This window comes from Mollisia scopiformis (assembly GCF_001500285.1).
Source record: "Mollisia scopiformis unplaced genomic scaffold LY89scaffold_3, whole genome shotgun sequence".
Classification (NCBI taxonomy): Eukaryota; Fungi; Ascomycota; class Leotiomycetes; order Helotiales; family Mollisiaceae; genus Mollisia; species Mollisia scopiformis.
Genome location: NW_017263583.1, coordinates 1,015,456 through 1,032,677, shown reverse-complemented (window position 1 = coordinate 1,032,677; position 17,222 = coordinate 1,015,456). Strand labels below are relative to the sequence as shown.

At 48.3% G+C, this 17,222-nt stretch overlaps 6 protein-coding genes across 6 annotated transcripts; 3 read left to right on the top strand and 3 right to left on the bottom strand.

The window, feature by feature from the left end:
- Window positions 1-3,687: 3,687 nt before the first annotated feature.
- Window positions 3,688-4,269, bottom strand: LY89DRAFT_680729 (uncharacterized protein). Its single transcript, XM_018214128.1, has one exon. It carries the CDS (start codon window positions 4,237-4,239, stop codon window positions 3,745-3,747), a length of 495 nt encoding a protein of 164 aa, XP_018076944.1. The 5' UTR covers window positions 4,240-4,269; the 3' UTR covers window positions 3,688-3,744.
- A 2,542-nt stretch (window positions 4,270-6,811) lies between these two features.
- On the top strand, window positions 6,812-8,797 carry LY89DRAFT_575165 (uncharacterized protein; the record flags this gene model as incomplete). The annotated part of the gene is made up of 2 exons (XM_018208781.1): window positions 6,812-7,291; window positions 7,340-8,797. 2 exons carry the CDS (start codon window positions 6,812-6,814, stop codon window positions 8,795-8,797), a joined length of 1,938 nt encoding a protein of 645 aa, XP_018076943.1.
- A 545-nt stretch (window positions 8,798-9,342) lies between these two features.
- LY89DRAFT_636760 (transcription factor Pcc1) lies at window positions 9,343-10,029 on the bottom strand. Its single transcript, XM_018211497.1, has 2 exons — window positions 9,922-10,029; window positions 9,343-9,871 (listed from the first exon to the last, which is right to left on the bottom strand). Exons 1-2 carry the CDS (start codon window positions 9,957-9,959, stop codon window positions 9,562-9,564), a joined length of 348 nt encoding a protein of 115 aa, XP_018076942.1. The 5' UTR covers window positions 9,960-10,029; the 3' UTR covers window positions 9,343-9,561.
- A 545-nt stretch (window positions 10,030-10,574) lies between these two features.
- LY89DRAFT_575746 (putative tyrosine-protein phosphatase CDC14) lies at window positions 10,575-12,582 on the top strand (the record flags this gene model as incomplete). Its single annotated transcript, XM_018208805.1, has 2 exons — window positions 10,575-11,031; window positions 11,084-12,582. 2 exons carry the CDS (start codon window positions 10,575-10,577, stop codon window positions 12,580-12,582), a joined length of 1,956 nt encoding a protein of 651 aa, XP_018076941.1.
- Window positions 12,583-13,962: 1,380 nt separating this feature from the next.
- Window positions 13,963-14,984, bottom strand: LY89DRAFT_664392 (14-3-3 protein; the record flags this gene model as incomplete). Its single annotated transcript, XM_018212767.1, has 4 exons — window positions 13,963-14,079; window positions 14,131-14,506; window positions 14,558-14,864; window positions 14,924-14,984. 4 exons carry the CDS (start codon window positions 14,982-14,984, stop codon window positions 13,963-13,965), a joined length of 861 nt encoding a protein of 286 aa, XP_018076940.1.
- Window positions 14,985-16,668: 1,684 nt separating this feature from the next.
- On the top strand, window positions 16,669-17,107 carry LY89DRAFT_728709 (uncharacterized protein; the record flags this gene model as incomplete). Its single annotated transcript, XM_018219290.1, has 3 exons — window positions 16,669-16,808; window positions 16,873-17,004; window positions 17,068-17,107. The coding sequence occupies 3 exons, from the start codon at window positions 16,669-16,671 to the stop codon at window positions 17,105-17,107; spliced, it is 312 nt and encodes a 103-aa protein (XP_018076939.1).
- Between the last annotated feature and the right edge of the window lie 115 nt (window positions 17,108-17,222).

The following is a 17,222-nucleotide window of genomic DNA, read 5'->3' as shown; positions in this document are numbered from 1 at the left end:
GGGATGAGTAGATGGCATTGTACTGTATGGTTAGATTTAAGTCGTCCTGCAGAAGGATGAGGCCGGGGAAGAGAGAAGTGTAATGATAAATGGTTGGGTGGTGGAGGACGCTTTCTGTCTGTTGTGGAGAGGAAAGGAAAATCTTGGGAGGAAAGTGACTGTGTAAATGGAGAGGGAGGGGAATGGTGGCTGGGGTGAGCTGTTGTCATGATGTTTGACATGATGATAAATGGCATATTTTTTGATCGTATTTGTGCTTGCTTGCTTTCTTGTGACTTGTGCTTAGATGTGATATCTGCCGTTGAGGAGTTTTAAATTATGTCCTTGGAGTTGATGCTTCTGAGTGTTTCCGATGGAATAACAGCAGACGATACACTTACCTCCAATTTGCTGTGCTACCTACCTACCCTCTTTCAGGTTTCCGAGATATATCTCTCTCTCTCTCCTTCCGTCCATCCCTCGATCCCACGCTCATTTCCTTCCTTCAACTCCAGCAGTACACATACCAACCATCCTTTCCGTTCCTTTCCTTTCCTTTCCTTTCCTTTCCCTTCTATCTTATCAGAGTATAGCACTCACTTCTCTCCTCTCCTCTCCTCTCCTTTCCTCTCGACGGGCGCCGTGGGGAGAGAAGGCAGAATACTCGGATTGAGGTAGGAGGTGTATGTATAGTCCAGGCCTGAGTGGTTTTATGGTTGCTGATTGTCCGTCCGTCTCTTTTGTATGGTGAATAGGTAAGGAAGGGGGGGGGGGGTTGGTATGATGGGATGGATAGGAGGCGCGTTTGTAGGTTTGGGGATGGGAACTGGGATGGGAACTGGGATGGGAACTGGGATGGGGGGGGGTTAGTGTGGTTTTTGGCGTTTTTGTGGTTTGCATGGTTTGAGCGTTGAAGAGAGAGGGAAAGAGAAGGTATTCACAAGTTGCTCTGCCCTTGTTCTGTTTTAGTCATGCGGCTTGAAAGGGAGATGATGTTTAGAGGTGTGTGTATGCGTGTGTGGTTCCTCGTCTAATCTTTAGAAAAGTATGAGAAAATTGAGGTGAAGACAGCGCTATGGGTATGTATGATATGACGGGGGGAAAATCTAAGATGTTCGTCAAGAGGCTGGATATGTTTATATTCTTGATCGCTAGTTTGTAAGCGGCACTTTCAGAGTGCGCAATGTTGGGTTAGAGAGGGGATGAGCTAGTAGTTTGGAGTAGCGGATAGCGGTAGTGAGATGTTTTGGGCAGAGTTTGGAGGGGGGTGCAAGTTCGATTAGTGTGGTGTTGGGATGAGCAAGAGGGGGTGCTTGTGGTTCTTTCTTTTGTTTGTAGATATTGTTTCTTGGAGGATGGCAATACTTCTAGAAATATATCAGAATATCAATCTTAGTAGACTTCACCTTTCGAAACAGCATTTATCTCTTCATTTCCTCGCCGGAGGTCTAGGGACATGATAGTTTTATAGATGCTAGCTGAATCAAATAGAGCGAGAGGCTTTTTCACGCTATTTAAAGAAGAAGGTCTTTCCTCCAAGGCTCCTTTCATATATTCCTGCTTGTTTATAACCCGTATGTTATATCTTACTGTTCATTCCCATTCAAATATGTACTGCATACTCGAGATCACGGAAGAGATAACTTTTCCCTTACCAAACCTGACCTTTCATAGAGCTTAGCAAGCTAGTTTGCATGAAGTACAAATATCAACCAGCAGAAAGGTTGTCGTTATCCCTATCCTAGCTAAGCAACCTGAGCTCTGCAGATTCTCCCGGGCTTCACCACACCTTCACTTCTAGTGTTGATTATCCTAACGCCTTCCTAAGCCATTCCTCTACCTCCTTTTCGACTCTTGCATTCTTGCTATATATACCGTAGGAGGATCATATTCGTTTTGAGGATGCAGCAAGTCTCGAAGATTGAAAAAGCCGCTCTATTCCGCGAATTCCATATCAAGTCTCCAGCAGAAAGTGAGGAAGCGCTGTATTTCGTTATGCAGAGGAGTGAGTGGTGTCTATATCGATTTTGATCTAAGATAGGTGAGGGTTGCATTTTAGGGCTCTGTGTTCGTGGTTAGCTGTCTAAGCCATTATAAGGGGAAATACGGATGTGGGCAGGTGAGGCTTTTTTGGCCATGAGCAAAGGCAACGAGGTATCTTCCAGGTACCAAGATTACATGTCTGCTGTACTCTTAGCATGTGTTGAAGCTGCGTTGCGAGTAAAGTTGGTGGTATGGTGATAGTTTGAGGCTGAGGACTTTGGAGCTGAAGACGGGTAGAGCATAAGGGGGCGGCGAATCTGGAGATGGATAGGAAGATGGCATTGCACTATAGTAAAAGTGCGGCTCTACTGGTAAGAATGGCAATGAATGGAATTAGGGCACGGCGCGAGATTCAATTGTGTTGCAAGGTTGTGAAGATGTATACGGTAGATTCTATATGCTAACGACAACGCTTTGCCCCTCTCCTCTCTCCCAATAGTGCGCTATTGCAGCAGAGCTGTTTCTGTCGAAACACTTAACTCAACCTGCATGTATTGTCCCTTCAGAGAACAACAACGGAGCCAACAGATTCATAGGCCCGTTCCCAGCATTGATGTCTGCAGGTGAATGGTCGAGTTACTGCTGGTTGGAGAGTCGTTGTAGCAAAAGGTATCAAGGCTGGTCGATAAGTGATTCAAAGGATGATGTATCTTGGAAGGGCGCTGCAAGATTGAATTGACTAGCACGGCAGATTAGTGATGGAGGGAGAGGAGGACCAGTATAGTAAGGTTGATGCTCAGGTCGTAGTAAGAGTGAAGAAACTGAAGATCCTCCACAAGTCATGATCGAGAGTATGAATACGAAATCGATGGAGCCATGGACGGCTGAGTGATAATCGCATGTATGCAGGTTTGGGCATTAGAGCCCTTTGGTTGTTGTAAATAATGACTAACGTTCGGCTCTTCAGAGGTAGGATTCGCAGGAGAAGTATCGAAGACATTCGTAAAAGTGCGCGTTACAGCGAATGATACTAAAGCATCATCCTCTTCTAGGCAGGAAGGCATAGGTTCTTCGAGCAACAGACTGGCAACTACACAATGCTACAAATGCGTAAGCCGGAAACACACCCTGCAATCATACCTGCAAGCCTCAAAAGGGCTCTAACATGCGCCTCGCTCGCGTGACCATGCAGAGACCCAACTAAGCAGAACAACTAAGCACAAATCAATAAATCCAGACCTGCTCGGAATCACTTCGTATTGACGATGTCATCGCCGAGGCTCTTCTAGTCAGAGCAGGCGTAATGGAGGACCCGAGATCCAGATCCTTGTGAGGAGGATTGGACTTCCCGTGTTGTGTCTTGCACTGGATATTCCACGGGTCCAGCGTCTTGCCTCAATGCAGATCATACCAAAACATCTGAGAGGCTTCGACCCAAGTATGTAGATTGCATGGCTAGGGAGTCTCTAGCCGGGTGATTTGGGCATCTCTGCCCCTGAAAGTACTCACGTCGACATGGGATTGGCTGTGACAACAAAGGACGGACTTGCAGGAGGGCTGAAATGTCAAAGTTCTTGGCAACAGTGATTCCACTGAACCTTTTCGTCGGGTTCGTTGCCACTTTGTAGACTGATGACCTTAAAAGACAGAACTAGGATTTTTTGGTTCACTACAGATGAAAAAGGAACACATCTCCTAGAAGAACCTGCATTCTAGAAGAGGCAACCCGAATATCGTGCTGTCATATATCGGTAATGCCGTGAAGAATTGCAAGCGGCATTTTCAACTGTAACACAATGCTAGACTCGGTTGACTAATAGCAAGCGGGAGATCTTTGGCATGCATGAGATTCGAAATTACCATGAAATCAATCATTGCTTGTTCGATCGATGCTACTCGATCGAAGGACAACGGCAAGCTATTGGCACGCGCCCTCTGAGACCGTACATCGTGAGCATCAAGAGTTTGAAGAATTGCTTTTGCGGGCGTTTCGGGCGTTTCTGCAGCCAACCTCATCCGCCACTCAACTTGAGGCGTGGAGGATTGAAACGGTCTGATTGGCTCATGCAGACCCCATTTTTGCCAACCTATGATTACTTCCTGCGAGGAAGACACTGTGGCGCTGGAGAATCCTTCTAGAAGCTCATTTGGAAGGTCTGAAGACTCTTCCATGACCAGGATGGGGTGGATGGGGGACTCGGTGGACATTGCGTCTGTCAGCCCAACGCGGTCACCATTGGCAGATGCACCGCGAAAGCCGAAGAGGAGATGTGCCATACGACACTGTTTGGGATACTCTCCGTCGAGGCGTCTGCGGGAGTATGCAGAAGCTCGAGGAACCCATCAATCTCTGTCTAGCGGGTGCTTCGATGGCGGGAGCTACTCACTTCGATCAGACCTCGAGTGAGCTCAAGAAGAAGCTTAGCATCATGCACTTGCTGGCTAGACCATAGATCCCAAATCCCAATCCCGTCTGGGAGCGATTGCTAACTTGAACGCTTCGATCCTTCCGGGACACTCTTGAGTTTTACTTGCATAGGATACCGTAACTTGCAGCAGCCCTTTGGCCACGTCCTGCTCAACTGGTCAGATACAGATGCAAATTCCAAACATAAGCTCTTACCTGCACTTCGACACGGAGGATGGTAGCCCAGGTACCAACGCAAGGCGGCCTGCAGTCTGCAGGTGGACACCATGTAGCGGACATGGGACTGAGAACGACGTTGACATCAGACCCTCTCTTTGGATGCTGCTATGAACGGTCGCAGTCGGAACGGAGCATCATGCATCCTCTTCGTGCGAGATGCAAGGCTGCTGCTGACTTTCTGCACGGCTCGAAAGATGCAAAAGTCGGCCAACGAGAGTGCGAAGATATCAGTCAGTTCTGCGAAACAGATCCAATCAGCATGTGCAGCTCATTGAACCCCGCTGCTCGACCGTCTATCGGCGTGCGTACCGACAACCTCCTGGAGTTGTCTAGCAGCTGAATTGAGCACTCTGCTGGTAATGACTCTCGGTACGATGATCATCAGTAGATGCGGCATGTCTCTGAACAACCCCGTTATTTCCGCAAGTTCTCAATGGAAACTCTCATCTCCAGGTGAAGAAAGTCCTGCATCTGAAAGTTGGCCGGAACAGACTGCGGTCCTAGCCGTGAACCAAAGTCTTTGATTCTCTTTTTGCTAGAGAGTTGAGCCACTCCACTCCACTCCAGCCACCTGAGGGTACTACGTGCAGAAAATAAAAGTAGAGATATTGAATTCGTTCGTCCTCGACCTGGTTCTTCGTCACAATCCCAAGCCCCACCATCAGCCACTAGACGTACCCTGGTCGGCCTCTCACCATTCTTCAAACGCGAACGGCGGTGATGCCGCGATGGGGATGGGCGCGCGGATTACGAGTGGGGGAGGGTTGCACAGCGTCCCAGCCCTCGCAGCAGACTCGCAGTGTCTCTTGTCTGCTGTTGCAGTCTGCATTCATCTCCAGAATCCCAAGGGTGAGTTAAGGCATCCATGCTATGCCGTTCAAGTGCCTTCAAGTGCAGCTGACGTTCATGTATGATCCCCTCACCAACCTTCCTATCCAATCAGCTGGGAGAGTGGTCAGTACGCCGACGATGGAGTCTCTGACCCTTTCGCGCACCCAGAGCTGGAAAAAGCAACGACCCCCGCGCGACTAGCCATGCCTGAAGTAATAATGGTGGAAGTCGATTTGGCGTAGCGTGCGTCGCCAGAGATGCTGCCGCATGTGGATTATGGGGTCTTGCCTCGAAGCCAGAGCCAGAGCCAGAGCCAGAAATCAGAAACCAAATGGGCAAATCCTTACTGTACCTCCTCTTCGTCAAACCTTCTCCCTCCTCCTCCTCCTCCTCCTCCTCCCTCCGTGACCATGATAATCCGAATATCCTCAAACCTCACTACTGCTTCCTTTACCTCACCCAAGCCATCCGTTCAACTGTCTGAACCCCGCTGCACTTCTTCGAATAACCAGTGTTTGGTGTAAATCACTTTATATCCACCTCCCACCTCATTTGAACAGTGCTGAACCCGTCTCCTGGCGGCCATCCACCAACAGGCGTATCCTGTCCACTTTGCGCCCGCCGATTTGGTCCATCGCGCAACTGGCCGGCGACTATTCTTGTTAGTCTTTTCACAAGCAGAACGTCTCCTCTGTTCACTCATTGCCCTCCACTCTTGCCGACCTCCCTTCCTGCACGCTGCTAAAGGAGGTCGACCGCTACTGCCGAGCTCAAACCGGAGTTGCATCTTCAAAAATTCTCGAGGTGTTTTGTAAATTGCGCCAGCCGAAAACCAGAAAAGACATCGGGGCAGATAGACCGTTTCTCCACTCCAAGTGATCATCGGCAACATTGTCAAGTCCTTTTTTTCTCCGTGGACTCAAATCTACTGCGACTGTGAGAAATGAGGTAGTTGCCCATCCTCCCATCTCAACACACCGCACAGCACCACGCCGTCCACCGAATTCGACCGCAGTGTCCACCCGGTCGCCAAGTCGAATACTCTCAGTCGCTGTCGAAGTTGACGATTCCATCGAATTGGAGATTGTCTCACCTTAGTCCTGTCTGTTTTGCAGATCGAATCCCAAGCCGAGCTATCAGCCACATGGACTGAGCTTTCACAATCGCTTTTACACGGTACCGCGCAAGTTACACGATTTCTTCCTCTTCGAGGGACAACCTTCCCCGCTTCGCAGCTCAGCTCAAAAGCACACTCGCTACTTGGAACATTAAGCTGCAATGATGGACTCTTCAGCGGTGTGGAATGGACAAGATCCAACTTTATCGGTTTCCTCGCAAGATGATTTCCAACAGTTTCTCGACATGGGCGGCATGAACAATATTGGCGAAGGGCTGCCCTTCGAATTCCAGGACTTCAGCGCACCACAGAGCCAAGGACAGCAGATGATAAGTCAGGACGAAGGAGACTCAATGGACACTACGATGGAGAATGGCCGAGGAATGATGCCACAGGATACCACTATGCAAGACCAAATGCCTCCTATGTCGACTTCTGCGAACCATCCCGCCATACATGCACCTCTCAACCACGGACACGCATCTAACGAGAGCTTGTCGGACCTGGATGCACAGATAAATTTCTTGCAGCAGCAGAGACACCACCAGCAACAAAGACAAATGCAGGAGCAACAACGCAACTTTTACGCTCAGCATAGGATGGGTGTCCCTCCTACTCCCCAAAGCATAGAAATGCATGGCAATCCCGCGCAATACTACCAGCCGCATTCGGATCCTCAGCAGCAAGCTGTGTACGAGAGATTTCGAATGCAGCAGCTCAAGGAACAACAGGAGGTTAGTACCATCACATCGAGGCCAGACAGCTCAACTTACCTACAGCAGATGGCTTTTACCCCACTTGTCTCCCCCGCTGTCACACCTCTCGAAGCCCATTTCTCTATACCCGAATACACTGTTCCAGGGGCTTACTTCAGCCCCTTGAGCTCTCCTGCACTACATGCACAGAACGAACATCAATCGGTTTACGATCAACGACACTCTGGAGCAACCAATTCTCCAAATGATGCGAATCTCGAATCACACTCTGCACCTGGCAGTTCTACTATACTTGCGAAGAAGTCCAACAAGAAGGCCCCGACTAAGATCCGAAATACTCGTGCAGTTAGACAGTCTCCTATTGTCAAACCCCGCAGAGGCAAGAAGGGTTCAAGCAGCACGATCACTGCACAAGCTCTAGGCGACATAATTGAGCCTTCACATTCGCAAGTCTCGCAAATCAAGGACTCTTCAGTAAGTACCGAAGAGTCGGAGAATGGTTCAATATCCCCAGAGCACTTGTCAGATATGGCGCCTCCTCCAATCCCCACCCCGGGATCTGCTGGAAGATCACCGTATATACAAGCTCAAAGCCAAGCGCAAAAGGCGAATCCAAGGACGCAACAGCTTATACTAGGATCTCCTGCTACTCCAGCTTCATTAATGCGCATATCCTCGCCTCAAGGAGAGCAACCTCCAAATGGCCATAATAACATGGATATCGATGACCCTGGAATGGATGGATTTGCCTTGCCAGAAGCTGCGACCACTAGGCCCCAACTTTCGCGTCTAGATACACAATCAGATGGCCAAATTACTCCGACTCTGAGTTCAACGACTACCAAAACACCAGGGTTTCAGCCGTTACCGTCTCCTGCATTTGCGCGCCCTAGAACAGCAGCATCCGCCAGTCAGAGCCCGCAGATCGACGCCATGAATGGGTCAATTAGTGCCAATGGAAACTCTCGAAAAGCTCCTCCAGTATCTGGTAGAAGCGCGAAGAAGAGATCAAGCAGTTCAGTACTGGCGTCACCAGCCCTTCTCCCAAGGATTTCTCCCAGCATCAAACCATTACTTCCTGGAGGAGGTAAAGTGTCCGAGGACACAGCCTCACTGCTACTTGCTTCCAAGTCCAATTATCAAAATATTCTAGAAGGAACTCATCTGCCTGGTGTTTCATATCCAACTGAACTCTCCACAAATTTGACCTCGAAACGCACAAGTCATAAGATTGCCGAACAAGGACGACGGAATCGTATTAATTCTGCACTACAAGAAATTGCTACACTTCTTCCTAGAGGACAAACAAAGGACAGTGGGGGAGAGAAGAGTGGAAGTGGGGACGGAGGGGAAAGCAATGAACCTACGAATGGAAAGGGAACATCGCAAAGTGCCAACAGCAAAGCAAGCACGGTTGAGCAGGCGATCGAATATATAAAGCAGTTGAAGAATGATTTGGCAAAGAAGGATGCAGAGAATCAAGAGTTGAAAACAAAGGTGACGCAACTTGAACAAAAGGTGTAGAGACATTTACGGACGGGGTTTGATTTTTTAAGGAGTTTTGGAGCTTATGATACCTTGACATGTCTTTATGATTGAAGATCGGAGGCATTTTGGAACGACAGACTGGCGTTGGGGTTATGCAGTGTCATTCGAGTCTCATTGCAGACTTCTGTTAGCAATACCAAATTACAAACGGACGGGCTAATGTACTTTTGAACGGCGAATATTCCGTTCCCTAGGAGATGGTAGGGCATAATGATAGCTACGTAGGAAGCATAGCTCTGTACATATGTCAATACAGGGATGAGTCAAACAATACACACATCTCAGGGTTCTTTTTATTAAGTGAAGTGGGCATACAATCATGCTTCCAGAACCAATGCTTACATCAAAGATACTTTAGAAACACAGATATTGAAAAGTCGCCTGCAAGAAGTAAACACTTTGCTGCTTCTTGTTCGGGTTTGAGAGTCACAATTGCAGTGAAGGATTAGCCACCAATCGGAAGACTTGCTAATAATCTATCTGATATCTGATGAAGAGGCTCTTTGGATCTCGGTATCGGTATCCGGATGTGCCACACCGCATCAAACCAAGAAAATGGTCAAAGGTAAGACAGCCCACGTGCTCTCAAAGCTTTACAGTTCATAGGCTGTCGAAACCAACCCCGGATTCTGACTTGATCTCCAACACTCAACGCCGCTTTCTGATATTGCCCCATTAGGTTCTGCAATTGGGTTGCGGGGTCTTTTGTGAATATACAAGTATCTTGCTTTTCAGATCTTTCATCCCTTGCTTATTTCTGCATCGAGAACATCGACGTCGAGTTCTTCCATAACTCCAAGTGCCACACTTAAACTCTCCATGAATCCATTGACTGCAACTCTTAGCATCCTGTTCGTTGTTGCTTTATATTCTGTTCTCAGGACTGTCTCTGCAGAAGAGTCGACAATTATTGCATCTCCAACTTCATTTGAGGTAGGAGAGATTGTAGAAAATGATCTTCGAACGAGAGGGGAAAGTTCCTTGTCAACGCGCAAAGCTTGCAGAGCCGCAGACGCAAGACGAGCCGTGGGGAGGGGCAAGTCGATTGTACTGCTGCTGAGTCAGTTTGTGTGCATGCAAGGTACAGGAAAGATACGAACAGTGAGCAGGGGAAATCTGGGTCGAGAAGGGTCGTCATCTTCAGCTCATAGGTGGCACCAAATCGAGGGCTGATCCACGCATGAATCAAATCTCAAGAATGCGAGATTGGCGTTGATTGTTCGTTGTTTGTGCCTGAGGTTTCAGATAAAGGTCGCTGTTGCCATAGCGATCATTCGATCAGGGATGTTAACCACTAGCGTACTCGAACTTCCAAATAGAGACCATCACAACTTCTGATGAATACTAAACATTCTCCAAATTCATACTACTTCAATTGATCTCTCTCTCCTTCAAAGTCCTGCTTGATATCGAGTATTCATATCTACTAGACTGCGACTCTACATCCGATCACAAGAGCATGCTTTGTTTATAACAGGCGGTCAACAAATAAACAATCGCATCATTGTCGATAACTAAACTCAAAGTCTCCGACTGCCACGATACTTTTACCACCTGTGTTACACCTGGCAACCACGACTGTCTAAGACTTGGTACGATAGTGTGCTACTCTTCAAGATGACGCCTGCCGTGAAGTATGGGCAGATCATCGAGTATATCCCAGGTAAGCCACAACCACATCTCTTCATGAATGTTCCGCGAGGCATTGTACATCGTCAGCATCACATCTTTATTCCATCATCTTTTAAGAGGAATGGATTATCATACATTGGTCGATTATGCACTTTCGTCCTTTGGACTCGATGGCGAAACCGACGGCGCATTCGAGTCCAAGCAACATCTCGAGCCTGTGCGAAGCCTGCCGTACACATTGCTAATATATACAGACCGCTTGTATCTAGCATCTTACACCACTCCTCCTTCTGCCGACACTCTCTTCCCATATCCCGACCCCCCAACGTCCCGAAGATCTCCAAGCAAGCGATCTGCAAGAGTCGACGGTCCGTCTGCCATTCTCTCCGATCGAGACCGCACTCCTCCATGCTACTTCTCCGTCGATGATACATTGCTATATAACGCATTCCACCACGATTTCGGACCACTTCACATTGGACATCTCTACCGATTCGCAGTGCAGTTCCATGATATTCTCGGTGCTCCCGAAAACAAGAACAGACCTGTTGTCTTCTGGAGCAAGGCGGATGCCAGAAGTGAGTTCTGAAACGGCTGAGTATTTGCGAAAATTCTAATGTGCGTTCTTAGGTCGAGCAAATGCTGCATGCTTGCTTGCATCGTATATGGTTCTCATCCAATCATGGGCTCCACATCTCGCACTTGCGCCTATTGCACAAGCCGACCCACCTCTCATGCCGTTCCGAGATGCAGGATACAGCCAAGCAGACTACGGGATCACTGTGCAAGATGTTGTGTATGGAGTCTGGCGTGCGAAAGAGCAAGGGTTCTGCGCTTTACCGCAATTTGACCTCGAGGAGTATGAGAGATACGAGCGTGTGGACCAAGGAGATTTCAACTGGTTGACTCCAGACTTCCTGGCTTTCGCCTCACCACAACATACCCCTGTCGCAGTTGTACCGACTTCATCTGCTCTGTATGCCACTTTGCCATCGACTGTTGCCGCTGTTGATGCTCATCCTACACTTCCTACGCCATTCAAGAATGTTTTGAAGCATTTCCATGACCGAAACATTGGTCTCGTGGTCCGCCTGAACTCAGAATTGTACTCTCCATCATTCTTTACCGCCCTTGGTATTGAGCATTTGGACATGATCTTTGACGACGGAACGTGTCCGCCTCTGAAGACGGTGCGGAAGTTCATTACGCTGGCACATGAGATGATCACAGTGAAGAAGCGAGGAATTGCAGTGCATTGCAAAGCTGGCCTTGGTCGTACTGGTTGCTTGATTGGGGCATATCTGATTTACCGTTATGGCTTCACTGCCAACGAGATCATTGCTTACATGCGTTTCATGAGACCAGGTATGGTTGTTGGTCCTCAACAACACTGGTTGCATCTCAACCAAGGGACGTTCAGAGAATGGTGGCTGGAGGAGCAGTTTGAGATCAAGATGAAGGAGAAGTTGGCGAGCATCGCACCAACCACACCAACCAGAATCTCTCAAAAGCAATACCTGATGAACAACCAGATTGCAACTCCTCCAAATGGAAGTAGACGGTCACCACTTGGCGAAGTTGACAACGAGCAACGCAATAGCATTGGTGTTCAGGAAGACTGCTTGCCGGCACCAACTCCAGGCCAACCAAGAAAGACCAGCAGAGCGGTTGACAGAGCTGTGGATCGTCACCACCCATACGGTCGCAACGCCTCCACTACATACACTACTACCACCGAGGATGAGCACTTGTTACAACGCGAGACAGAAATGATCTCTATTCATCGCTCTTCACTTGACGACCCTGATGGAGAGGACGAAATCCAATTCCGCATGAGAAGTAGCCGCAAATCATCACGATCTCCGGCTAGCAGAAGCATTAGCCAGACCACTACCCACATCTACTCTATCGACAATGATAGCAGCAATGACGTTGAGAACCTGGGCTCTGGACCACGACCTAAGACTCCTGGTGCTATGAAGTCAGGCAGCGGCTCCAGCACTCTCAGCAAAGTCCGAAGCCCAAAGCGAAGCGGTGACAGCTTGCGAGGGGAGAAGAGTGCTGGTATTCGAAAGACTAGTGGACGAGTAGGAAGCATCAGCTCGACTCGAAAGGTATCAGGCCTATGAACGATATAAGCGAATGATCGGAGAAAAACGATATGCTGTACTATTTGTGCTTGCATCAAAACCGGCGTCTGTGTTGGAAGCATATGAAATTTGGCGGATGGCGTTTGATGATTGATTGATTGTTGTTTTTGTCCAATACCGAGTCCTTGTTGAGTATAATGGGGGATGAACGACTGTTGATTTGTACCTGCATGTGGCTCGTCTTGTGTTGATTGCTTTGGCTTGTTCGGTTGCTACTTGTTGGATGCTGGAGTGTGGTTGGTTGGCTTTGCTGATTCTTGAGCTTGGGGATATGGCTATGACAAAAACGACGTTCATGATGTGGATAGTGCTTGTGCTTGACTCTAGACCTTTGATCGATTCATGCGAGGGGCTTCTGCTGCTTTTTTGTTTGGGTCGTTGGTGTGGTCTGGGTTTGTTGTTTGTTTGTTTTTCAATCACGACTCATGAGCTGCATGCTTGCATCATTCAATCGATCGATCCGTATACAGATGTTAGAGACAGGAGAGAGAATCAATTCAGAAAATATAAATTAAAACACACTCCGCTGTTCCATTACCTTGTGACGTGCTCTTAGATTTAATTTTGTGTTCGGTGGCATCGCCCATCTACAACACGCAGCAGTTGGACATTTGAAATCCTCGCTCATACAGTGTTCTCCCTTGATCATATGTTAGTTTCTTGCCCCTCGAATACTCTACTTTAACTTGAAGAGGAGAGAACTTATACCGCTTGAAAGTACTAAATCGCTGACGGACTCTGAATCTTGATACAAATTCTGCTTGTGCACTCTCTCCAAGTTGAAGCAGCATGCCTCTGTATTTTTGGCAAGCTAATATATGATCAGAGTACACTGTACATTTCTTCCTTACCGAATCCCATTCAAAGAACCCCCCATCGAGAAACATACGAAGTAATCAGCAGATATTCAAGTCACTTGCAATCGAGTCACACAAGCAATAAAGTCAGACTTTTGTGAAATTTGCTATTTTTTTGTAGTAGTCTAATCGAGAGAAGACACCGTAACCGCGCAGCGCAGAACAAAGCCATCGATCCATCAGCGCAGATCATCCACCACAAGTAACGCGAGCTCAATTCTGATTGATCGTTCGACGAAAGAAAACAAAGTTTGGAGGTTGGAAAGAGATGCAGGGTGATGAGCTGCTGATATGAAAAGAGAGAGAGAAAAGGGGTAAGTACAGTCTCGGTGCATTAGAGTCTATAACACTGCAAAGCAAGGTTGTGGACCTCCAAAAGCTCTTCGAAAGCGCAACCCCTTAATCTTGAGAAACGTTCCATATGCTGCAAAAATGCAATCAATCACCAAGCAAGGCCACAACGACCATGACCATACCAATCATCGACGCCATCCCAAGCACTCTATTCAGCATCGGCCTTAGTCTCCGTTGGTGCGACCTCTGGCTCCTTTGCCTCAGAAGCAGCAGCAGCACTTGGCTCAGCAGCGGTTGGCTCTGCCTCCGACGAGGTCCAGAGGGTCTGGAAAGTGTCAGCTTTTGCATACAGCCACTTTGAGATTATAGAACTTACCAAGTTGTCTCTCAACAGTTGCATGATCAAGGTGGAGTCTTTGTAGCTCTCCTCGCTAAGAGTGTCAAGTTCTGTAGGGTGATGGGTCAGACAATTATGGTTCTTTCCTATTTGGCAGAAGAAATCAAATTTACCGGCAATGGCATCATCAAATGCTTGCTTGGCTAGATGGCAGGCCTGATCAGGGGAGTTGAGAATCTCATAGTAGAAGACTGAGAAGTTGAGAGCAAGGCCCAAACGGATGGGGTGGGTGGGAGCAAGATCGGTTTGAGCAACCTCGGTAGCGTTCTTGTAAGCCTCAAGAGACTTATCGGCAGACTCCTTTCGCTTGTCGCCAATGGCAAACTCAGCCAGGTAACGGTGGTAATCACCCTTCCTGTAATTCATGGATTAGCAGAAATAGCGTAAAATGCAGGGCTTTACAAACATCTTGTGGTAGAAGACCTTGGACTCTCCGCTCTTGGCAGAGGGAATCAAGTGCTTGTCAAGAACCTCGAGGATATCTTCGCAGATCTTGGCAAGCTCGGCCTCGATCTTTTGACGGTACTCCTTGATAAGACCAACTTGAGATGAGTTGCCCTTGGACTCTTCCTTTTGCTCAATTGAGGTGACGATTCTCCACGAAGCACGGCGGGCGCCAATGACGTTCTTGTAGGCAACAGAGAGGAGATTTCGCTCTTCGACAGAGAGTTCTTGATCTTCAGAAGCAACGGACTTCATGTTCTCCACCATTTCTAGTTATATGTTCAGTATTCGTTGCCGCGCACTTTCAGAATCGCTGCGTGTTACTAACCTTCATAACGCTCAGCCTGCTCAGCAAGCTTGGCGAGGTAGACGGAATCTTCGTAACCCATGATTGCGACTTTTGTGTTTATCTGTTGGAGACTTGGTATTAGCAGATGGATCTCGGCAAGATTGAAAAGATCATAGATAGTTTGCGGCTGAACGGGCTCTAAAAGCCAACGGGAAAAGGTGAAGCGGTCTGACGCCCCATCAGGAGGGGGTCATGCGAGGCCTCCTCGACGCGTTGGACATCGATATAATGGTATTCCATATTGCATTGTTCCCAATATCTCGATGCGCGCGTTGAAAAGGGGCTGCAAGAGATGGCGGAATTCGGAAAGTGCCCCTCAACGAAAGGGAGGGGCAGTGGGAAGAAGCCTGGAAAGCCACTCCCGCGGTCGAAATCGCAGCAGAATGTGTGCTCGTGGATGTGCCAACTGTCCCACGAGTCTCTGGGCGTCGCAGACTCTCAATCCGATGATGGACTGTATGCGATCTCCACGCAGTGCAGGGAAAGATGACGAAATAGTAGGGAGTATGGGGCAATCTTACCGGGACTTGAGGAAGGTGTTTGGTGATTGTACAAAGGGGAAGGTAATGGTCGATCTGGAAAGGAGTTTGGTGTGCGACGAGATCTTGAGAGGGTGGTGGTTGATGATCTCAAGAAAGAGGAGAGGTTGTTGAGTTGAAGCGGATTTGCAGAGCGAAGTTGATCGAAAGTCCTTAGCGTCTAATTTAGGTAGGAAGCGATGCGCCTGCAAAACAGTCGCTCCTGCAATTATTCTTGGTCTGCACTGCACTGCACTCGCTCACTCACTGCACGGCCGCGGAAGACTGCTGGGTAGGACAGGACGATGGAAGGAGGGACCCGTGGGATTATTATTGATGGCACCGTTCCGCTTTGGGAGAGGACGGATATCGTCTTAATGTTGGGGGGGAGATGAGAAGCCGCTGTTTATACAAAATGAACAAAGTCAGACGAATATTTTGACTTGAACAACAGGGCGAATGAAGCATCTATTTGTAGAGCCAGCAGAACCCAGCACTATGGCTCTCCCTTTCCATCCCTTTCGTCCACATCATCCTTTCCAGGGCTGACGAGCCCAGGAGAAGGACCGGATCCTTGAACGGTTCATGCTATCAAAATTTCCCACGTTGGTCGCCTGATTGTAACACGACTGAGGGCATGGTTCGAATCTCGTGCCGTTCTGCGGCTGATACAAGCCATGATGCCGGTCATGCTTCCCCCATTCCATGCCCTGCAAATAGAAGTGTCATGAAACCTGCTTTGGTGATCTAGAAGCTTAGTTGGGATGTGCAATTGTGGTAATGCTGGGGCCACGCAACGGGTGACAGCAACTTGATCTCGACATTTCTCATATCGATTGTGCGGAGCCTTACAATATAATCAAGAGAATCACCCAGTCCCGATTGAACAATGACGCCGATCACTTGCAGCCCTGGCAAAAGAGCCATCACTCTTTCAGCCAAATCAAAAGGAGGCTGCGAATCACATGACTCAGCTATCACATGAACATTGAAGCCTTTCGTGAGAATCAGGCCACCAGAATAATACGGTGACCATAAATGCTGCACTCGATCGCCCTCTGCAAGCAACAGCAAGCAAGCTCGGCAGAAATCACCTTACCTCCAACCACGACCCTCCATCATCGAGACAACCCCTCAGACCAGAGGTACAAAGCATTAGCTTCCCCCTCTAAATACTCAATTGCCTCCAAAGCAACATCAACGACCATGTACCGACAATCCATCACCAGAGCTGTTCGCCCAGCATTGCGTTCATCCCTCCAATCCCGAGCTGCATTCTCAACCTCCATCAGAGCCATGGCTGGTGGTGATACCGGAGCTCCACGAACGGGTGGAGTTGCTACTGGGTACATCTTCTCCCCATTTCATTTGGCATACGAATTCAAGCTAACAAGTTCTTCCTTTCGATAGAGACGCATTCACGAAGAGAGAGAAGGCCAATGAGGACTATGCTATCCGTCTGCGTGAGAAGGAAAAGCTCTTGGAGCTGAGAAAGAAGATTGCCGAGCAACGCGAACACTTGGACAAGCTCTCGGAACACATGTGAGATCACACCACTTTGGCACATCATTCGGGAATAGTTTAGACTGACAATGTTGTCTGCAGTGAGGAGATGGCCAAGGAGCAAGGTGGCGAGCAGAAGTAAGTATTATTTTGTTGGATGGATACACTGGGTCATTGCATTGAGAGATGCTGAACGTGACTGTCTGTACAGTTGACCAGTGGAGGAGAGCACGAGTTACGATGGGTGGTTCGGCTGT